Source organism: Eucyclogobius newberryi, unplaced genomic scaffold (genome assembly GCF_026437365.1).
Source record: "Eucyclogobius newberryi isolate DKJ021-1_F unplaced genomic scaffold, fEucNew1.0.hap1 SCAF_6, whole genome shotgun sequence".
In the NCBI taxonomy this organism is placed as follows: Eukaryota; Metazoa; Chordata; class Actinopteri; order Gobiiformes; family Gobiidae; genus Eucyclogobius; species Eucyclogobius newberryi.
In genome coordinates this window covers 7,534,562-7,558,708 of record NW_027316278.1, presented here as the reverse complement: position 1 = coordinate 7,558,708, position 24,147 = coordinate 7,534,562, and the positions used below count along the sequence as shown (strand labels likewise).

Below are 24,147 nucleotides of genomic sequence, written 5' to 3'. Positions count from 1 at the left end.
AGAGAGGAGGAGACTAGAGAGGAGGAGACCAGAGAGGACGAGACTAGAGAGGAGGAGACCAGAGAGGAGGAGACCAGAGAGGAATAGACTAGCGAGGAGGAGACCAGAGAGGAGGAGACCAGAGAGGAGGAGACTAGAGAGGAGGAGACCAGAGAGGAGGAGACTAGAGAGGAGGAGACCAGAGAGGAGGAGACTAGAGAGGAGGGGACCAGAGAGGAGGAGACTAGAGAGGAGGAGACCAGAGAGGAGGAGACTAGAGAGGAGACTAGAGAGGAGGAGGCCAGAGAGGAGGAGACTAGAGAGGAGGAGACCAGAGAGGAGGAGACTAGAGAGGAGGAGACCAGAGAGGAGGAGACCAGAGAGGAGGAGATTAGAGAGGAGGAGACCAGAGAGGAGGAACTAGAGAGGAGGAGACCAGAGAGGACGAGACTAGAGAGGAGGAGACCAGAGAGGAGGAGAACAGAGAGGAGGAGACCAGAGAGGAGGAGACCAGAGAGGAGGAGACCAGAGAGGAGGAGACCAGAGAGGAGGAGACTAGAGAGGAGGAGACCAGAGAGGAGGAGACCAGAGAGGAGGAGAACAGAGAGGAGGAGACCAGAGAGGAGGAGACCAGAGAGGAGGAGACCAGAGAGGAGGAGACTAGAGAGGAGGAGACCAGAGAGGAGGAGACCAGAGAGGAGGAGACTAGAGAGGAGGAGACCAGAGAGGAGGAGACCAGAGAGGAGGAGACTAGAGAAGAGGAGACCAGAGAGGAGGAGACCAGAGAGGAGGAGACCAGAGAGGAGGAGACCAGAGAGGCGTCACCCTTCATATCACGCCCCATATCTAAACGATATAAATATACGAGCAGAGCAGGGACAGCGGTGCATCCGGAGCGCCCGTGTAAGTCGCTGACACATTCGATGGGGACGGACGGTAAGCGCTCTGTTATCTCTGTATTAGAATTGTACTGACAGGGATTAAACATTTGATTCATTTTAACTGTCTTGATTTTCGCTCTTTCTTTCATAAACGAGAACGCCGACATTATGTAGAAACGACAGAATTAGAAAATACAGAAGTGGTTTGTTGCACAGTTAAATAAACCGACTAAAACAATGAATAGCAACAAATGGGAACAAATCTGCATTCATACGAAAATGATCAATAAAATAAAGATTTTGGCTCACGATTTAGGTTTTGTTTTTAACGTTTTTTGAATAATGAAACAGAGATTGTGTTTGTAATGACGATTGAATGTTGAGTTTGTAGCATTTTGCTACATTTACGTATAATCTATGACACTATTTGGGTGATTACTAGGCCTGTTACGATACAGAATTTTAAAGTGTGATGTATTGCAACTGAAAATATTGGGATACATAAGTATTTTGAAACTACTTTGTGTTAATGGTACAAGAATCCTTAAACAAAGAGCACATATTATACAAACTCTACTTTAGTGAGCGTTAGAACTGTTTCATTGGTTTACGCAAAGTTGCATTTTTATTTGATTAATGCACGTTTGAGTTGATCCTGTTTTGTTCTGTAACTGAGTTCTGTTTTCACCTACCTCCTAGCCCCGCCCACATTACCGTACTTCGTTGTGATTATTTGAAGTGACACACGTAGAGCTCCAACGTGGCCACTTTTCACAAATTTAACCGCCTAAAGGACGATCTGCTGCTCGTTACAGTGAAACGTCACCACGAGGAGGCGGGGCTTATCGGTTCTGCCGTTTCTAACAGGAAGTCGATGGACCTGTTTCGATTATTAAGCCGTTTTAGGTCAATATGGAGATTTACAATGAACAAAATGTAAAATGATGATCTATTTAAATTATAGTTCGATATTAAGCATGTGTAAAAAAGCATGATATGTCTCCTTTAAGCAAGATAACCCCAGCAAAGTGTCAAAAACGCTAATAAATGTCAGAATAAAACACTTCTTTCTTTGACCATCTACAGCTCAAACGTGATTGTACACTGTAAAGAGAAAAGTGTAAATACTGTCGCATCTATTATATATTGTACACGTCGATAGTAATACTCGTGGCAGGCCAAGTCCAGCGCGTCGTCACGTTTCCACGGTAACTGCCCTCTTACTTGAGCACAGTATTAGCTGCTGTGGGTCCGGTGGGGTCCATGCTCATGCAGGCAGCAGTGGGCGGAGCTCTAGTCCCATGCAGAGGGGGAGGGGCGATAGTATAAAGAGTTGGACACATACACCTACCCTGTAGTAGTCAGTGCTGTACACGTCTCTGGACATGCCAAAGTCTCCGATCTTCACCAGCAGGTTCTCGCCCACCAGGCAGTTCCTGAGAACATATAACCAGGTTTAATAATGCGCAGAGCTTGTTTAGTGAGATCGTCCCCGCGGTAAATATTTATCATAGTTTTAGTGGGAGGTTTAGAAGAAAATGTGATTAAAAAAAACAGTTTCAGATTACACTATGTCACACGCACTTTAAGTATTGTTATCATTCATCTAGTGAATCATGTTTTCCTCAGTGATAATGCCATTGTCGTCATGAGTGTCTTTTTACGACCAGACCAGACTCTCTCATTACATTCTGTGGAGCCAAAAGAAGTTTTGTTTTCCTGACATTTCATTACAGCACGACGTTAAGTCTTGTACCATCTTATTGCAAAACACACGAGGAAATTTACCTAAACAAGTAGATCTTGCAGTGAGTGTATTTCTGTTACTTTAGTTATAGTTACTCTTAATATCTCCCCAAAAGTATTTGTATTTGAAACTCTGATATCAGTAGCTAATTACCAGCTAAAGTAACTATTAAAATACAGAAATACACTCACTGCAAGATCTACTTGTTTAGGTAAATTTCCTTGTGTGTCATTTCAAATACAATTACTTTTGTGGAGATATTAAGAGTAACTATAACTAATCAATGTCGTGTCTGTATCACAACATGAACGTCAGCTGCTCCACAGCGCCTCACCTGGTGGCCAGGTCACGGTGCACAAAGTGCTGCGAGGCCAAGTACACCATCCCTGAGGCGATCTGCTGAGCGATGTGCAGCATCTGGGACTGTGTAAGCTCCACGGCCCTGGTGGTCTGTCCCTCTGACATCAGCATGGCATCTGGCCCGTGAGACCTGGAGAGAGGCAACTGTTAGTATCTCATGAGGTCTTTTCAGAAGAGAAGCCCTAACTGAGCATGTGCAGAGGAGAGAAGCTCTAACTGAGCATGTGCAGAGGAGAAGTGAAGCTCTAACTGAGCATGTGCAGAGGAGAGAAGCTCTAACTGAGCATGTGCAGAGGAGAAGAGAAGCTCTAACTGAGCATGTGCAGAGGAGAAGAGAAGCTCTAACTGAGCATGTGCAGAGGAGAGAAGCTCTAACTGAGCATGTGCAGAGGAGAGAAGCTCTAACTGAGCATGTGCAGAGGAGAAGTGAAGCTCTAACTGAGCATGTGCAGAGGAGAGAAGCTCTAACTGAGCATGTGCAGAGGAGAAGAGAAGCTCTAACTGAGCATGTGCAGAGGAGAAGAGAAGCAACAGCAGCGCCAAGTTTCAACAAACAGACTTAAAAACTATCTTTTAGAGACAAGTCTGTGTTTGTGGCTCAGGCTCTGTTCATGTTTCTAATGATTAGACTTTAGTTAGAAATACAAGCAGAATTCTAATAAAATAGATCACTAGTTTTTGTAATGAATTGATTGGCTATTCAATCCATCCAGGAGGTAAAACAGGTGAAGTGAGATCAATGGACCTCCTGGTTAAATAAAGACATACATATACATATACTGTATATACATATCCAGTGAAGAACAGATCGTAGTGTGTGTAATTCAACGTAAACATGCAGCGTGCAGATATCTAAACACATTTGGACCATTGGACCATGTTCTTCTCTTCCAGTTCTTCATATCTGACACTGTGGGTCTGAGCTAGACTGTGACTGAGGTGCACGGCCCCCTGCGCCGTGAGTTAATGCTTGAATCCACGACGACGCAAAGCAGGAAATCAGGAACAAACACAAACACGACGACACAAACCGCATCAACAGAAGAGTCCGCTTTGGGCCATTAAAGGAAAGGCAGGAGACACCGGAGAAGGGGACAAGGACAACTTCAGCGCCGCTGCTGTTACCGCTGTAAAACTGCATTAAACGAGCTCGGTTGTCAGTGAAACCCGGGTGCCTCAGGTGAGGGGCAGCCCGAGGGGAGACAGGGGGTCTTTACGGCTCTGGTCTTTATGGCTCTGCTGCTGCTGCGCGGGGGATAAAGCGCTACAAACAAAAAAACAGCAAACGGGCTCCTGACTTCCACCAAAACACACATCGGAGGCTCGGTAGCTGGCGAGCGCGTGGGGGTCTCACCTGAGGAACTTGTTGAGGTCCCCGTGCTTCATGTACTCGAACACCATGATGAGGGGGTCGCTCTCCACGCACACACCGTAGAAGGTGACGATGTGCTCGTGCTGCAGGTTGGTGAGCAGCTCGGCCTCGCGGTGGAAGTCCTTGCGGGCGTTCTCGCTGGCCTCCTTCAGGGTCTGCAGGCAAAACGTTTCACAATGAGAGTCACGATTGTTTCCGAGAGAGGGGAAAGCACAACACTGTCTCGTGTTTACAGAGGGATGGAACCCAAGCGGTGATGTCACTCCAGAAGCAGACAACCTCACCGAAAACCTGAAGATAAGTCAGAAATAGATTTGGCGAGCCACACCGATACCAAGATTTTATAGCGAGATGTATATCGTAGTAAAGCTGAAGCTGAGTATTTTTCAAGGCTCTGAAATACTTTGTTTCTGCTTGATTACACTTCTGTTTCTATCAGCAAAATACATCCCCTGATTTAAATGTATTTTAAATGTCTCGTGGCCATTTTTTAAAACATCAAAACATGGAAAGGGAAATCTGCTGCTGCGTGTCACAAATGGAATTATTGAGCGGTTTTCGATCAATATTGCGCTTTACATTGAACACAATCTAAAATGAAGATCTACTTATGCAATGGTTCAATAGAAAGTACCGTATGTTTCAGAGTATAAGTTGCACCGGAGTATAAGTCGCCAACCACCAGCCAAAAAATGCATAATTTATCACTAAATCACTAAATCCATTGAATTCTTCTTCCTCTGTGTCACTTCTAAACAACTCCACAAACTCCAGAGGAAGAGGAAGTGCAGATTCTTCTTCTGAGTCGCTTAGAGCCTAGAGCGCCCTCTTGTGGTTGTCAGTGTGAAAATAATGAATAATATCTCATATAAGTCGCTCTGGAGTATAAGTCGCACCCCGCACAAAACTATGAAAAAAGGTGCAACTTATAGTCTGGAAAATACGGTACTTGAAAAACACATAACACGTCTCCTTTAACCTGCTTTAGACCAATGTCGCTATTTACAATGAACACAATATAAAGCCATGATCGGACGTTTTTTAGACCGTAAAAGTACTAAATAAACACCTCACGTACTTTACCTCCCACCGCGACACGATGGACATTGCATTTTGAATGTTTCCTTCCCTAAATCACAAAACATCCGCACATTCTATAGAAACGACAGCACCCGAGCTTGCATATTCATGACATTTTTTTTCTATATTTCACTTTTGAAACTAATCTCTGTCTGAGCCGTGGATGAGGAAGTCAGCTGTCCGGAAACCAAAGCCACGGCGGCGCTGGATTCATTTCACCTACAGCAGAAATATAGAAAAGCCCAGTGTCCTCCATGAATAATTAAAGTCCTCCTGCAGTATATGACATAGATATACACATGCAGCTCCGCTTACACACACGACCTACAGGGCTGAAGAGATTACGCAGCAAAAACAAGGAAGACGCAACTGCTTTGTCTTTGTTTGTAATACATTCTATTACAAGTCGAGATCACTTCAACTGTTCAATCGCCATTTGAGCTGGAAAACGCCATCTTCCTGATCTTGAATCATCTAGATCACTGTATTCGACTTCGTAACTAAAAAAACTGCTTTTGTAAAACTAGTTAAGAATTTTTCATCCAGCTGTTCAATAGTTGATTAATATTATTTTCTCTACATATATATTTATATTGATGAAGAAAATGGGGTTATACAGGAAGTATTATTATAATTGTTTTATAATTTTAATTTTTATAACAGTTTTATTATTATATTATAGTTTTATAATTTAATTTATTTAATTTATTTAATTTATTTAATTTATTTAATTTATTTAATTTATTTAATTTTATTTATTTTATTTATTTTATTTATTTTATTTATTTTATTTATTTTATTTATTTTATTTATTTATTTAATTGTATTTATTGTATTTATTGTATTTATTTTATTTTATTTTATTTATTTCATTTAGCAAGCAGAAAAAAGAGAGGTTCAGAATTAAAGGCGTTTTTTTTAACACATAAACTACCAAGAACTAAGTCCCTATTTAGTAAGAGGAACCTCCCAGACTCTAGCTCGCATTCACCATGGCAACAGTGGCTGGAAGTGGGTCTAACTGGCTGTACATTCACTTTAAATATGCAGTTATGAAAAAAGTTAAAGGAACAAATGTATTTTTTTCCCCTTTGTCCACTTTCTTTTGAGCTCTATAAACCAGTAACAAATTAAATCAACAATAACACCCAATTATTCACAGTTATTCAGGATTGATTCCTTTTGGAGCCACTGTATCCAAGTTATTTATCTTGTGGATCAACAACGTTTGTCAAAGTCGGAAAATAAATGTCGTAAATGGACTGGAACTAAAACCAAATTAAAAAGCACCTGGAGCTGAGAAAGGTTCTTAGAGTTCTTAGAGTGCAGAAAAACTCCTTTAAACACACACAAGTTGTATAGTTACATACCGTACTTTCCAAACTATAAATCACACCTTTTTACATAGTTTTGGCCGGAGTGCGACTTATACTCCAGAGCGACTTATCTGTGATATTGTTATTATTTTCACACTGACAACCACAAGAGGGCGCTCTAGGCTCCAAGCGACGCAGAAGAAGAATCTGCACTTCCTCTTCCTCTGGAGTTTGTGGAGTTGTTTAGAAGTGACACAGAGGAAGAAGAATTCAGTGGATTTAGTGATTTGGGGTAAAACTGATGCTTTGCTAAACTTGTTACATGTTCTTTATGCTATAGTTATCTGAATAACTGTTCATATGTTACGTTAACATACCAGACACTTACCACAGTTCTGTCTGTGCCTCATGTAGCTGAAGGTGTTAGCGTTAGCATACGTCATGTAGCTGAAGGTGTTAGCGTTAGCATACGTCATGTAGCTGAAGGTGTTAGCGTTAGCATACGTCATGTAGCTGAAGGTGTTAGCGTTAGCATACGTCATGTAGCTGAAGGTGTTAGCGTTAGCATACATCATGTAGCTGAAGGTGTTAGCGTTAGCATACGTCATGTAGCTGAAGGTGTTAGCGTTAGCATACGTACACCTATTCACCAGGTTCTCTCATCTGTAATTATTTTAAACTGCATTTCAAGATGAAATGTCTGTTCTTGGTTTTGGATTTTATCAAGTAAATTTCCCCAAAAATGCAATTTATACTCCAGTGCGACTTATATATGCTTTTTTCTTCTCTATTATGCATTTTTTCGCCGGTGCCACTTATACTCCGGAAAATACGGTACACACAATTTGCATATTCAGTAAAAACATGTGGTTTGGTGCAACAAACAAAACAATCTTTCTGATAAATGGCTTTGATGTATCCATGGGTTTAAAAATGATAACAAATTAGGACAGTTGCCATAGCGATAAACAGTTAAAAACAAAAACATGACATCTTTTGAAAGCAAAACAGAGGAAACAGGAAGCGGAAACCAATAAATTACATTTTTCCCCCCATCAAATCCATCTATTTTTATGTATTTATACAGGGAAAACCTCAATGAACGAAACACATAAAAGAGTAACAGAATATCTAGCTAAAACGTCAATAAATAAATCCCCAAAAACTAAATTAAACAAATCACACACACAATATGGAATAAAAATCATGCAAAGCAAGAGCGCTGGCATTGTGGGTAATCTTTAAGCCGCATTAAAAGGCATAAAATGGTTTCGTTTAAATAGTCTCTGTGTTTCGTTCCCCAGACACGGAGCCAAGTCGCTCAAGGCCTTTTTCCTCGACTCTGTGTTGACGCGGCGGAATTAATTTTGAAAGGCAATTTTGTACGTTCTTGTGATTGGTAAATATTAGGACGGGAAATGTTGATAAATGTTTTGTTTTTTGTGTCAAATTGCCCGGCTCTTTAGTGTTCAGTCCCAGAGTCTCAAACCAGAGCAGAAACAAACTCAAAGGAACAAGCAACGCAAGACCATTTATCATAGATTTATACAGGAAAAGGATCAAATAATACCGTATTTTCCGGACTATAAGTCACACCATTTTTCAGAGTTTTGGCCGGGGTGCGACTTATACTCCAGAGCGACTTATATGTGATATTATTTGTTATTTTCACAACCACAAGAGGGTGCTCTAGGCTCTGAGCGACGCAGAAGAAGAATCTGCACTTCCTCTTCCTCTGGAGTTTGTGGAGTTGTTTAGAAGTGACACAGAGGAAGAAGAATTCAATGGATTTAGTGATTTGGGGTAAAACTGATGCTTTGCTAAACTTGTTAGCATGTTCTTTATGCTATAGTTATCTGAATAACTGTTCATATGTTACGTTAACATACCAGACACTTACCACAGTTCTGTCTGTGCCTCATGTAGCTGAAGGTGTTAGCGTTAGCATACGTCATGTAGCTGAAGGCGTTAGCGTTAGCATACGTCATGTAGCTGAAGGTGTTAGCTTTAGCATACGTCATGTAGCTGAAGGTGTTAGCGTTAGCATACGTCATGTGGCTGAAGGTGTTAGCGTTAGCATACGTCATGTAGCTGAAGGTGTTAGCGTTAGCATACGTCATGTAGCTGAAGGTGTTAGCGTTAGCATACGTCATGTAGCTGAAGGTGTTAGCGTTAGCATACGTCATGTGGCTGAAGGTGTTAGCGTTAGCATACGTCATGTAGCTGAAGGTGTTAGCGTTAGCATACGTCATGTAGCTGAAGGTGTTAGCGTTAGCATACGTCATGTAGCTGAAGGTGTTAGCGTTAGCATACGTCATGTAGCTGAAGGTGTTAGCGTTAGCATACGTCATGTAGCTGAAGGTGTTAGCGTTAGCATACGTACACCTATTCACCATGTTCTCTAATGGTGAATATTTGTGGTCTAATGTGTCTTATATATGTTTTTTTCTTCTCTATTATGCATTTTTTGGCTGGTGCGACTTATACTCCGGGAAATATGGTATGTCTTTTCTGATCGAGTGTCGACTAAATGATTGTAATATTTTTATCTACTAAATTTGGACTAAAACTAACCCTGTTTTTAGCCAAATTGGTCCAAATGAACACAGATTCGCTGGTCCTGGTTTGATCCCGTTCCAGTCCTGGTTTAAGCTCTTTTTCAGGTTCAGTTTGAGGTCTAGTCCCAGTTTGGATGTGAGATGTGTGAAGGCCAAACATCATATTTGAATGTACATCATTATTGTTTAATGCAGATGAATCATTTTCGCCTTATTGACCCTCTAAAACCAAAACGTTGACTTCATCACAAAACTCCACGCGTTTGCGATCAATCCGGGCCAATGCGGTGTCCTTCCGTGTACATTATGGGATGTAATCTGAGCTTTTAAAACGATGATACGGCAGATGTCGCAGTCCGGTACAGGGTGCAAAAGCTTCAGGCGTGAAACGTGAGAATGGACATGTGTGGGAAGTGCGTGTGCGTCTACAGGCGGACAAAACACTACTCATTATTCAGCAGAAAAAAGTACATCCATTAGAGGTTCGGTTTGCTTTAAGATGCAGTTTTATGTGTGAAATAAGAAGGGCTGTGGTGGTTTAGTTTAGACCTGGACAAACACGTGCTTCTTTTATCACTTTAGCTCTTTCAAACTGTGAACCGAGTCTTGATATTTGTTTCTGCAAATTTAATCTGCAATCACAGCATTACATTTTTCACAACTGTTCAATAGTTTATTAATATTAATTTCTCTACATATACTTATATTGATGAAGACAAAATCCAGATTTTGGGATTATACTGGATGTATTATTATATTATAATTTGTATAGTTTTATTTTACTATATATTTTATTTTATTACAATTGGTATTTTATTATACGTTTTTATTTTATTATAGTTTTATTATATTTTTTATTTATTTATTGATGTATTTTATGTGTTTATTTGATTTGATTTGATTGACTTGATTGGTTTTATTTTATTTATTTTATTTATTTTATTTATTTTATTTATTTTATTTATTTTATTTATTTTATTTATTTATAAGCTAAGTTATCCGTGCGTTAAAAAGCTTTAATTATCCTCACCTATCGTCCCGTTACCTTTGGTCTGATCTCAGCCTGGCCTAAAATCACCCGCGCCACTCTCCATGAATCTACCCTATTTTTCGCACTATAAGACGCACTTAAAAAACAACAGTGCGCCTTATAATCCAGTGCGCCTTATAGTGCAGTGCGCCTTATAGTGCCGGAAATACGGTACTGTAAAAGCAGTTCTTTCCAAAGTTTACCGTGCCCTCAATGGGAGTTTAGCTATTTCTTTGCTAAAATAAGAGTTGATTCACAAACTACGAAGCAGTATGCACATCTAAGACCCAAATATGATAAGTCCAACACAGGGCGAGAGGGCGTGGTCACCGCACAAATCAGATCCCGCCCTTTAATGTCAGGTTGTGTTAAAAATGTCTCTAGTATTAGGTTCGGATGCCGTCTCATCAATTTTGTCTTAACAACAGCAGCGAAAGATGTTTCCCTTTGACTACTGGTACGTTTTAGAGGCAGTTTCCATGGCAACAAAAGGCCTCGGAACAGCTGCCCTTTAATTTACATAATTAGCCAAAACACTTTTGATTTTTGTGCTCATTAGTTCCGATTTTACACGACGGAAACTATCGTCGCCCCGTGCTCTGATCTACACACAGCAGGTTGCCGCGGTAGTTGACAGCTGCCTAATTACTGTCGCCATGGCAACGTTATGTCGGTGATAATCGGTTAGTTTGTTGCTTTGCTGGTTAGCCTAATAAGGGAATAGACATATATTTTGTGATGAAGCACGAAAGAAGGAGCTCTATTCTGGCTTTTTGATCAATTAGTCTTGAAAATAAATGGCACAATTATGTCATTTCTGCTGCGTTTCATTTGTGCTGGGAGGTCAAAACTTGGACTTTTTTTCAAAGTTTCTGTGTTTCAATTGTTAAGTACCGTATTTCCCGCACTATAAGGCGCACTTAAAAGCCTTTCATTTCCTCAAAAACCGTCAGTGCGCTTTACAATCCAGTTCGCCTTATGGATTATTTCTGGTTGTGCTCACTGACCTCGAAGCCATTTTGTGCCTCTGTTAAAATCTAAACTACATTATTACTACAACATTACGACTACCAAAGTCAGGAGCAACGTGGACCCCAAAATAAGGACCCCAGAATGGCTCCTGTAAAGAGACTCGCTCACGACGCAGACTTTAAACTCAAGGCTGGGCTAAACTATCAGTCGTAACTGTGGTCGGAGCTTTCGCGAAGGCCGGTATCATCACTGAACTTCCCGGTTACAGTGACTCGGATAATGAGACACTGAAGATGAAGAGTTTTGAAGGATTTGTAGACGAGGAATGAACTGAAAAAGTGAGTGTGTTGTGTTGTATTTTATGTGTTACAACTGAACGAGGCTGAGAGTCGTTGTCAACACGCTAACGTTTGTTTCAGCGGTATCAAAGTGTGTTTCTTTACGTGTTACAACTGAACGAGGCTGGGAGTTGTCGTGAATAAGCTAATTATCGTTTGAACAATGTTGAGCTGAATGAGTTGAAAGTGTTTAATAAAGACTTATCCGTCTGTTTTGTTTCGCTCAATGCGCTTTAGAGTCCGCTGCGCCTTTTATATTAACAATTAACCAAAATAGACCATGTATTGACTGTGCGCCTTATAGTACGGAAAATACGGTACTGTACATTGCCGTTTATGTACAGTTACGACTCAAATGAATTGAAAAAAAAATCACAAAAGTACTCAAATGTAAAATGATAATACTGTATTTTTTGGACTATAAGTCGCACTGGAGTATAAGTCGCACCAGCCAAACAAATGCATAATAGAGACATGTAACATATGACATGTGGTTGCCAGTGTTAAAATAACAAATAATATCTGGAGTATAAGACGCACCCCGGCCAAAACTATGAAAAAATGTGCGACTTATAGTCCGGAAAATACGATATACGTTTGTCACAGTCCAAACCTGACAAAAGCGCCACACGTCTCCTTTACAGAAAGCGCTGTAATTGTGTGTGACATTTACGTCCCATTGTCAAAAGCGCACGCGCCGAACCCGTCGCTCGCCGCTTGCTAGTGCGCTAACAGCACCATCCGTCCTCCCGCAGAGTCCCGCGACAAGCGCAATCTCCAGCCTGTCGCTCATTGTGACCGCACTCCGCCTTCATCTACATACGTGTGCGGGGGGGCGGGGGGGGGCGGGGCCGGCCAGAGTAACCGACGCCCCACTCGCCCCGTGATGGATGGGGCCGCGGGGAGAGGAAGTACGTCCGCACACATACTCCCCAGGCCCCGTACGCGTGTGAAAATGCACGATGATGGATGTCCCCCGCGGCCGCCGCCCGGGTCCGCGGTGGAGGTGGCTGCCGCGGGCGCTCTGATTGATAGGCCACTCTTAAAGCCTTTCCATTAAGGACTATGAGTGCAGGAAAGAACATGTTTGTGATGTAGAGCGCGTGACAGAGTGCGGCGTAATGCGAGCGGGAGCGGGGCGGGCGAGGCGGTTAAAAGCCCATGAGCCGGAGACGCCGCCATACTTTCATACACGTGTCATTATAGGTTAAACAGGCAGAGCCGCGGGGCTAATGGGAACAATTAGGTGCCGGGCCATAACCGCGCGGGGAAAGAATAAGCAGTAATGAGGTGTAGTAAATAGGGCGGGCGAGAGTCATCCCAAAATAGCATCTGGAATGGTCCTCTGCGTTTAACACCATATTGTTTGTTTCACTCTGGGCAATAAGCGCCACACTGGATCCATCTCTTTTCATGTGTTTGACCTGTACAATAATCACAAATGTAAATCATCATTATATTTGTTGTGAGGGGGCAGTTTTCAGAGTTTAAAACGTCACTGTTCTTTGTACAGTGTGAAGCAGTTTATCCAGACCGGGTCCATGCGGAGGCAAGAGAAGTACAGCATCTCTAGTGCCTCTGCAGGAACACATGTATAATATTGAGTACTTTGCCAAGACCTTTGTGGGCATTACTGTATTTTTCGGTGTATAAGTCGCACCAGCCAAAAAATGCATAATAGAGAAGGAAAAACATATATAAGTCGCACTGGAGTATGAAATGTGGTTGCAAGTGTGAAAATAACAAATAATATCACATATAAGTCACTCCGGAGTATAAGTATATAAATATAAGTCGAACCCCGGCCAAAACTATGAAAAAAGGTGCAACTTATAGTCCGGAAGTGAAGCGTCTCTGCTCTGTCCCTGTGAACCGCTCTGGACACTGTGAGCTGCCATGGGACACTGAGCTGCACGGGACACTGTGAGCCGCACGGGACACTGAGCTGCACGGGACACTGTGAGCCGCACGGGACACTGTGAGCCGCACGGGACACTGAGCTGCACGGGACACTGTGAGCTGCACGGGACACTGTGAGCTGCACGGGACACTGTGAGCTGCACGGGACACTGTGAGCTGCACGGGACACTGTGGGCTGCCACGGGACACTGTGAGCCGCACGGGACACTGTGAGCCGCATGGGACACTGTGAGCTGCACGGGACACTGTGAGCTGCACGGGACACTGTGAGCCGCACGGGACACTGTGAGCTGCACGGGACACTGTGGGCTGCCACGGGACACTGTGAGCCGCACGGGACACTGTGAGCCGCATGGGACACTGTGAGCTGCACGGGACACTGTGAGCCGCACGGGACACTGTGAGCCGCACGGGACACTGTGAGCCGCACGGGACACTGTGAGCCGCACGGGACACTGTGAGCCGCACGGGACACTGTGAGCCGCACGGGACACTGTGAGCCGCACGGGACACTGTGAGCCGCACGGGACACTGTGAGCCGCACGGGACACTGTGAGCCGCACGGGACACTGTGAGCCGCACGGGACACTGTGAGCCGCACGGGACACTGTGAGCTGCACGGGACACTGTGAGCTGCACGGGACACTGTGAGCCGCACGGGACACTGTGAGCCACACGGGACACTGTGAGCTGCACGGGACACTGTGAGCCGCACGGGAAACTGTGAGCCGCACGGGACACTGTGAGCCACACGGGACACTGTGAGCTGCACGGGACACTGTGAGCTGCACGGGACACTGTGAGCCGCACGGGACACTGTGAGCCACACGGGACACTGTGAGCTGCACGGGACACTGTGAGCTGCACGGGACACTGTGAGCCGCACGGGACACTGTGAGCTGCACGGGACACTGAGCTGCATGGGACACTGCACCGAGGGCAGAAACACTGAAGCCTGAATATTGTCCGGAGAATGATCCTGTTTTAAGTTGTTTCTAAAAGATTTCAACAGAAACGTGTCACACACTGAGAAACATGCTAAATCCAGAGACAGTCTAATGTTTGTGCTTGTAATAAGAGGTGGATTGACAGAAAAAGACTGACTAAAAATGTACTCGGCCAATTCCTTACAGATGAAACGCATGATATTCAGGACATTATGCTTTTCAATACATTTTAAATTCGGACAAATGCCAAAACAGTCCAAACATTCCCCGTTTTGAATAGTCCAGGCTTCAACTTCCTGTTTTACACAACATTTTGAGGACTTTTCACCTTTCAAAAAAAAGATGATATTTTTCCATCGCTATGGCAACAGCGCTGACTATTCATATGTCTGAAAGCCGCGGAGAACCTCGTATCTGGCAATTACGCCGCCGCCTCTCTCACCGCTGGGTTCTACTATCACTTGAGTTCAGCTGCAGGAGGAGCCACTCTACTTTACACACTTCTGTTTAATCCATTGTCTTTAAGCCCCGCGTGAAACCTGCGCACAAATCATTTATGGCATTTTTCAAGGACGGGACAGAATCTAGTGCCTCTGAGAACGACACTTGTCTGTTTGGATTGGTCACGTCACAGGTTGAGTTCATATCAAACAGCACAAGAGTTCAATCACGTCACAAGAATGTATGGATTTACAAAAGACACGTGTTCACAAAGGGGAAGGTAGGACGAGGAGTGGGATGTTTAAGATGGTGATACAAAGATCATCGTCACCGTGGACTCTATTGACAGCAACATTCAAATCGTCAAAATCGAAATGAGTAAAAACTCTCGCCTGGAAAGCACTCAGCAAAATGTCCCACAGGAGGAAATCACATCTGGCAGGTAAAATGAAACCCTTCCGTGCATTGTGACTACCGGCTCCGACTGTTCGCTGAATGTCCGTCCCTCTCTCAGGCCCATTTCAGGATGCACAGTTCTGTCTAAACGAGGAGAGTCTTATGTGTTTGGTTTGGAGGGCCGGACTTTGACAAAACAAAAAGGAGAAATCGCTAGTACAGTATTTAAAGGAGACGCACATGTGCTTTGTATTCAAATATAACAGTAGTAGATGAGAATTGTACATTTTCTTCATTGTAATCGGCCATATTGATCTAAAACAGCTGTGTAACCGCTGAGATTGCACCGTATTTTCCTGACTATAAGTCGCACCAGCCAAAAAATGCATAGTAGAGAAGAAAAAAACATATATAAGTCGCACTGGAGTATAAGTCGCATTGTTGGGGAAATGTATTTGATAAAATCCAAGACCAAGAACAGACATTTCATCTTAAAATGCAGTTTAAAATAATAACAGATGAGAGAACATGGTGAATAGGTGTACGTATGCTAACGCTAACACCTTCAGCTACATGACGTATGCTAACGCTAACACCTTCAGCTACATGACGTATGCTAACGCTAGCACCTTCAGCTACATGAGGCACAGACAGAACTGTGGTAAGTGTCTGGTATGTTAACGTAACATATGAACAGTTATTCAGATAACTATAGCATAAAGAACATGCTAACAAGTTTAGCAAAGCATCAGTTTTACCCCAAATCACTAAATCCATTGAATTATTCTTCCTCTGTGTCACTTCTAAACAACTCCACAAACTCCAGAGGAAGAGGAAGTGCAGATTCTTCTTCTGCGTCGCTTAGAGCCTAGAGCGCCCTCTTGTGGTTGCCAGTGTGAAAATAACAAATAATATCACATATAAGTCGCACCCCGGCCAAAACTATGAAAAAATGTGCAACTTATAGTCCGGAAAATTCGGTAAAAGAAAATCAAATGAAAAGGTTTTACATGTTGATAGAATGAGAGTTTCTGACTGCCGTGGGTGTGGTCAGAAACTGGACTGAACCACGTGTATTCTAATAACACGTTGTCCGGACACGCGGGGGGGGGGGGGGGGGGGGGGTGGTCAGCTTGGCGCGCGTTGTTGTCACGGCGCAGAACAAACACGTTGCGACATCGGAGGTTTTCGAGTGGCAGCGCTCCGTCATTTGTCTTTGCGTGTCCCATTATAAACGAACGAGGCGTCAAACCGCTCGCGCATATTAATTAGGCTGCAGATTAGCGCTCGTTTTGAAGCATTATTAAGATGCTGAGATGAAGGGATCAGCCTAGATAAGCCTACAGTCGACAAACAGACACAAACATGAGGACTCATTTAGAACATCTGCATTGCTTCATTCATGTTTTGACTAAATCGGAAATATTTACATGATTTCGATGGCAATTTTGCTTCCGATCGCTAATGTATCGTGTTAAATAATTGTCGTTTTATTTCGAAAGGCATTAAAAAGCCTTAAAACGTTTACCTAGGGCTCCCTGCACGAGTGAGCGTAAAACTGCCCGCGATTATGCCACAACCGAATCCTCTTTTACGTCTCGGCGGCGCCCGAAGAGGACGAGGCAGAGGGTGGGCCGGACCGGAGGCGTGACGCTACTTCGGCTAATTAAAAGCATGGATTTGTGAGCTCAATCGATGGAGTGACTCTAATGAAGAAATGATGGATCGGCGGAACACGAGTACGAGCTATGAATATTGTGATGTGAATACAGCGGTGATAACGAGTTTGGGGGAGGAGCTTTGGAACGCAATCAAAAGGCCGTTTTCATTCGACAATTGGTTACATTTCAAAAGCGCACGTCGTACTTATCAAGGCGGAGGGAACGCTACACATGCCTGATAAAACCGCTCGAATATTTGTCTAAGAATGAACGGACGAGCGATCACACGGACTCGGTTGTTCGCGCCGTTTCCTTGTTGGAGAGTGGACTATTTCAAACTGGAAAGAAGGATTTCCTGAATAAAGAGACGAAGAGGAGGTCTGCAGCTCGATTTACCACCAACGCTCAGCTGCCACGCGCGAGTAACGACTATGAGAACGTTCTGCTTTGTTTTTATGACTGTTTTTAACTTCTACCTGACGACGAGAAGATAGTGACGCTATCAGCCACCGATTACCCAGAATCCATTTCGCAGATCATTTTGGGGCAGAAATGACGGTCACAGCATTTGGAAGCGCTTTTATTTTCGCTCAGGCGTGCAAGTAAACAATGACACTTCCTGTTCCTCCACATTCTCCGGAGTTGGACTCAATTTGTTCTCGTCTCCTTCTCGAAAACAAAACGATTGACGAATCTTCTCATTGATACGCCTTTCTTGCTTTTCTCGACAGCTGATTTCTGTTTGAATGTCCACGGAGACGAGCAAGTGCAAGCGACCGAGCCAGGTTACAGGTGTATTAAAGGTATTTTTGAGCAATAAAATAACCTGTAATAATATCGTGAGATTGTTTAAGTGCTGAAAACTGAATCACAATATTTTCTGTGGTGTTAAACGATGTCTCTTTCAGCGACTTCTCTAAAGGGGGAGGGGCTTAGCGCAGGGGGCGGGACGAGGGGGAGTAAAAACGAAAGCAAAAGTAAACACTGCTATAAGAACACGCTGATCTATATATGCTGTGTTCTCTCAATATATTTTTCTTTCAAGCTAAATTATCAACACATTTTTCCCAATTTTATTACTCCGCCATTTTTATTTAATTTTTTTGTTCTTGGAAAAATGTATTGAGATAAAATTTGATATTAAAATTAGATTATGCACGGTTTGAATCTTAATCTCTTCAAAACACTATCAACATTACACATTTAATCTATCGATTTTCCGACTCGACAGTTTTATTTGACAACGGAGAGATGTGGCAGAGACATTCAGCAGCCGCAGATGTGCAACACCTTAAACCACCGCGCCGCCGACAAGCCCAACGGTACATAAGCTCGTAAATATTCCGTTTTTCTGTGAGCGTCGCGTAAAAGGCCGGCGTGTTTGGAGATTTGGAGACGGATTTGAGGAAATGGCAGCGAGCTAAAGGCTAAAGTTGAGAAGAAGAGAGCAGAGGAACACCGAGCAGGAGGAGGAACGTGAGAGCAGAGGAACACCGAGCAGGAGGAGGAACGTGAGAGCAGAGGAACACCGAGCAGGAGGAGGAACGTGAGAGCAGAGGAACACCGAGCAGGAGGAGGAACGTGAGAGCAGAGGAACACCGAGCAGGAGGAGGAACGTGAGAGCAGAGGAACACCGAGCAGGAGGAGGAACATGAGAGCAGAGGAACACCGAGCAGGAGGAGGAACGTGAGAGCAGAGGAACACCGAGCAGGAGGAGGAACGTGAGAGCAGAGGAACACCGAGCAGGAGGAGGAACGTGAGAGCAGAGGAACACCGAGCAGGAGGAGGAACATGAGAGCAGAGGAACACCGAGCAGGAGGAGGAACGTGAGAGCAGAGGAACACAGAGCAGGAGGAACATGAGAGCAGAGGAACACCGAGCAGGAGGAGGAACGTGAGAGCAGAGGAACACCGAGCAGGAGGAGGAACGTGAGAGCAGAGGAACACCGAGCAGGAGGAGGAACGTGAGAGCAGAGGAACACCGAGCAGGAGGAGGAACGTGAGAGCAGAGGAACACCGAGCAGGAGGAGGAACGTGAGAGCAGAGGAACACCGAGCAGGAGGAGGAACGTGAGAGCAGAGGAACACCGAGCAGGAGGAGGAACGTGAGAGCAGAGGAACACCGAGCAGGAGGAGGAACGTGAGAGCAGAGGAACACCGAGCAGGAGGAGGAACGTGAGAGCAGAGGAACACCGAGCAGGAGGAGGAACATGAGAGCAGAGGAACACCGAGCAGGAGGAGGAACGTGAGAGCAGAGGAACACAGAGCAGGAGGAACATGAGAGCAGAGGAACACCGAGCAGGAGGAGGAACGTGAGAGCAGAGGAACACAGAGCAGGAGGAGGAACGTGAGAGCAGAGGAACACCGAGCAGGAGGAGGAACGTGAGAGCAGAGGAACACCGAGCATCTATACCATTCTGTAGAAGCTGAAATAAGAATTAAGCAGTGATAGTGTCCGAGTTAAACGAGGAAATGAAAGACAAATGCGTTGAATCCGCTGTTTGTGACGCATTTAAGTCTAAATCGTTAAGAAAATAAAATGCTGTTGTTGTTTTTATGAAAAGTGAGGAGGGAAAACAGTTTCTATCTTAAGTCAAATTAATAATCACCGTGTTATTTAGCCATTCAAAAGGCAGATGAATTATTGAAAAGGTTTTGCTGCGGTGGGAAAAGGTCAGGCAGTTTTTGATTAAACGATGAAGCCAAAAATGGCAAGTCGGTGGAAAGAAAGGAACAGGCTCTGCACAGTGAATCTGAACTCCCAACACCGTTATCTGTGCACCAAATGTATTAAACGAAGATTTAAATGTCGTACTTGATGATGTTTGGCGAGCAGATTAGTTCCATTTGCTCCCTCAGGATGTAAATAAAGCTCATGGTGAATAAAAGGAGGCTCATTTTGATCCCAAACTTAACCACTTGAATCGGTTTTCTGTCATTAAAGCTGCAACAAACTCTCATTTTAGTAGTACATGGGCAAACAATCAAGTCTGGACCAAGTGAAGCTTGAAATATGACGACTCATCACTTAAAATATCCCGTTCTTTGTTACAAACTGGTCTTTTTGTGTGTTTTTTAGAGTCTGTATAGTCCAGATACTCAGATCGGGACGGGACAATACCTGTTATGAAGGTATATCGTGGTATTCAAAAGCCAAAATGTATAAATGGTGTGAATATGGGACTTCTGACAGAGCTTATGTATTTTTGGTCATGATATTCCCCTATAATGGCAAAAATGATTTAAATAACCAAAGATAATCCACAAAACGCCACAGTAACAATGTTTTAGGTCACGCAATAAACCCAACACTGTTTCAATGACTTAGTTAAAATACAATAAAATAACTACTGATAGATCCAATTAGATTTTTGTGAGAACTTACGAAAAAAAATGCTTTATCGACAGTTTTGCCAAATTGCCCAATCCAGAACTGAACCAGAATCAAACCAGGACTAAACCAGTACCAACCAGAATCAAACCAGGACTAACCCAGAATCAAAACAGGTCTAAAACAGAATGATACAACGACTACACCAAGACCAAACCAGACTTGAACTTGTGCTAAACCAGAATTAAACCAGTAAAAAAGATTTTGTATTTTTTTCATGTTTGTAAAATGGGTTGTGGGCCGAATTCAACCACTTGGAGTGCCTGATTTGGCCCCCGGGCCTTATGTTGAACAGCCCTGCTATAGCGTCATACAGTGGTATTTTTAGTCGTGGTTACACTGTGATACCGTGACAATTTCATACGGTCCCATCCCTTTGTCCGGATAACAATTACACTTTCAAAATATACAGGGGTTTCTCGGGCTCATGCTATGCTAATGCTAAGGTTGAGCACGTTGAGACTCTGCTGGCCTGTAGGGTCCGGGCAGTCGGGACGGGGGTTTCTCTGGCTTATGTATAGTTAATGAGTCTGTCCGGCTCGCTGCGATCCATTTTCACCGCACGCCATCCTTTCTGATGGAGATGGACTGATGGAAGGAAAACGCCGCGTGGGGAGGAAGTGACACCAATCTGGGCCCTGGAAATCAGCACTTCCCCTGTAACCTCAGCTCCATCGGACAAGGCAGAAAAGCTTAAAGGGGGGAAGAAGATAGAGACTGGGACGTGCATATATATATATAATATATATATATATATATATATATATATATATATATATATATATATAGAGCAGGATGTGATTTCTGAAGAGCAAAGCCGGTGTCTATTTCAAGAAGATTCTCTGCTCCGATGTGTCCGGGAGTTCAAAAGGTATTCAAGGTATCAAATCTCAACGTGCGATACTGCAGAGGAGGCAATAACGCACCCGTCAATCATATCGCACAGGCGCATTTTCATTTGGAGGATAATCATGGGTTTCACCTTCCAGTTACAGGTGACATTTTGAGGATTTTCCTCATTTAAACACTTCCGTTTTAAATGGTCAATCACAAAGGCAACGTGCTCATTTCACGGACCTGAAAAAAGGGTTAAAAATGTAGAAAAAGTCGCCCAAAGTCGCGATGAAGAAGTGGACTCAAGACGCTCTGGATCTGTGGTGAACAGATGGAAAACGTACAATGCCCTGAGCCAGATTAATCCTGCCCTAAAGGAGAAGTTACAGCCTGAAACTAAACAGACTCGGAAAGTTTATTGCAGAGTCAGTGAACAAAATCCACAACCACACACTTGCTTTGGCGATACGGCGCAGCACGAACCACTGAACAATATTCGTGAGACAGAAACGTTCATATAAGAAGTCAGATCTTTGACTCTTGTTTACCCGATGGCCCAGTTTGGAATTGTTCTTACTTATTTAATTACTTATCTTGGGTTATTCCATTCTGGTGTTGTGCCGGATTGACCTTTGTTTCGCTTGATCTCTCCCGGTTTTAGTATAATATTGTAAACAGAAGGTAGATTACACAGGATTAACCCAAAACCCAACATTAATAACCCATAATTCAGATTTGCTTGAACGTTATCATCCTCAGTTCACTGCATTTCCTTGTTCGTACGTCTCGTCAGCCTATCAGAGCCTGCTGCCTTTTGCCTCTCAACCAATCACGTCCTAAGCAGTTCATTTAAACGCTCTCTCTCTCCTTCCATAACTCTCTGCCCCGTGTTGACGACAGCAGCAGAACGATCAGCATCCTCAGCCTTTCCAGCTCCTCCTCTTCGCCACCGCCAGCGCTCCCAAACAAAGCGTTACCATGGCAAACGACTTTAGAGACTTTAGAGACTGAGAGGGAAGTGAATGTGTCCTCACCTTGACAGCGACCAGTATCTTGTCCTGGTCGGGCGACAGGTTGTAGCACTCGGCGAGGAACACCTTCCCGAACGCGCCCTCGCCGAGCTCTCTCTTCAGAACGATGTTGTGTCGCTTTATGTGCTGGACGACTGGAAAACAAATGTGAAGAATGTGACACACGATTTAGATTTGTATTTATGTATCGTTTTATTCATGTGTTCTCTTCAGAATGTAAGTGAGTAAACTCTGCGTCACCCTCTCTCCCCTGATGCGTAAAAACCTTGTTCAAGTAACTAGATTTTACTTTCAGAATGTGTCCTGGTTGTAATATTCTATCAGAACGTAAATAATGCAGGTTCATTTTGAGCATAAATACCGTATTTTCTGGAGTATAAGTCGCACCAGCCAAAAAATGCATAATAGAGAAGAAAAAAACATATATAAGTCGCACTGGAGTATGAAATGCGGTTGCAAGTGTGAGAATAACAAACAATATCACATATAAGTCACTCTGAAGTATAAGTATATAAGTATAAATATAAGTATAAGTCGCACCCCGGCCAAAACTATGAAAAAAGGTGCAACTTATAGTCCAGAAAATACGGTACACTACTTAAACAAGCTGAACTGAACTGAAAAACCATCCTTTGACTGCTCGTGTTCTCTTGATTATTGTATTTTTAATCTTTTCTTGTGTAAATAGTTACAAATAAATTAAAACTGGTTTGGGGACACACTGAAATAAACATGAGAATTTCGTAAAAAATGTTAAAAAAATAAATGTATTTAGTGTAAACGTGTAAATAACACTCGAAAATAATAAACCTGATCACAACAAATAGTGATGGGGACATAATAGTGTAAAGGAAAGAGAATAAAGGATTTAATTTATGGTGTCAATAGTAGAAGCAGAAACAAATTAAAATGACTAAACTACTAAAAAATACGACTACTACTGATGATGATGATGATAATAATAGTAATAATAATAAATAACAATATAGAATAACAAGGGGGAAAACAATGCACCTTTCATCCTCTTCCCTTGTTTCATTAACAGCAGCTGAAGCGGTGGAATATGAAGGAAAACATTGACCTAATGACAATATGAAAAGACCACTTCTGCCAATAAAGCCATTACATTCATCTATTTTATTCCTCATTTTAATTCCAATCAGGAGAATGTATTAGCATGTTGAGCGGCGCGGCGCTGAGTCACGCTCGTTAATCCCCAGCGCTAACCCTTTGTTACAATAACTGCATGTTTAATCGTAGTGAATCAGTGTAGACACATATCTGCGTCCGCGCTCCGCCGCTCTCCGCCCAGACTCTCGGCAAACCTGCCTCCCTGTTGCTAGGCGACCGCAGACTTCGCGCCGGCAGATTTTTCGAGATTTTGGCGCGTCACCATAGAGACAGAATAGAGGCTTATTGTGGAGCGATTAGCCCCAGCGTAGTGGCCCTACTATCGGGCTCTGTGTGCTGTGCGTGCGAGCCGGGGCGGGCGGGCGGGCGCTCACGGCAGAGTCGCCGGTTCAGTTCCCCTGCGGTCACACAAGGACGTGCGTCGCAAACAAAATACTATTACAGCCTCATAACGTAATAGAATGGCGGTTATTTGAATGGGCAGCGTTCCAGTCCAAACAGTCGGGGTTGTGTCTCTCACGGGTGAAACAATCATTTGGAGTGCATCAGACGGATTATTCTTCACATTTCACGAAAACATTTTGCCTATTTTGTCCCAGCTCGGTTACGACATGTTGGTGATTTTGTGAGCCAACGAAAAACAGTGTAAACAAGGGACAAAATCCGTTTTAATTGCTCAATAGTTGATTTGACGAATGCAATGATCTGATAACCTTTGTTTTGTTCAATAATTGTTTAATCTGTCTAAAAATTTTATTTAATCA

At 43.4% G+C, this 24,147-nt stretch overlaps 1 protein-coding gene across 1 annotated transcript in view; it reads right to left on the bottom strand.

Annotated features, from left to right (window-relative positions):
• The window catches only part of ntrk2a (neurotrophic tyrosine kinase, receptor, type 2a), a 185,350-nt gene that overhangs the window by 33,222 nt on the left and 127,981 nt on the right, over positions 1-24,147 (bottom strand). The window contains exons 15-18 of the mRNA XM_072433062.1: positions 22,256-22,386; positions 4,322-4,494; positions 2,942-3,097; positions 2,206-2,296 (exon numbers count right to left, since the gene is read on the bottom strand). Of these exons, the coding sequence (XP_072289163.1) occupies positions 2,206-2,296; positions 2,942-3,097; positions 4,322-4,494; positions 22,256-22,386 (551 nt within the window). The remainder of the gene's footprint in view (positions 1-2,205; positions 2,297-2,941; positions 3,098-4,321; positions 4,495-22,255; positions 22,387-24,147) is intronic.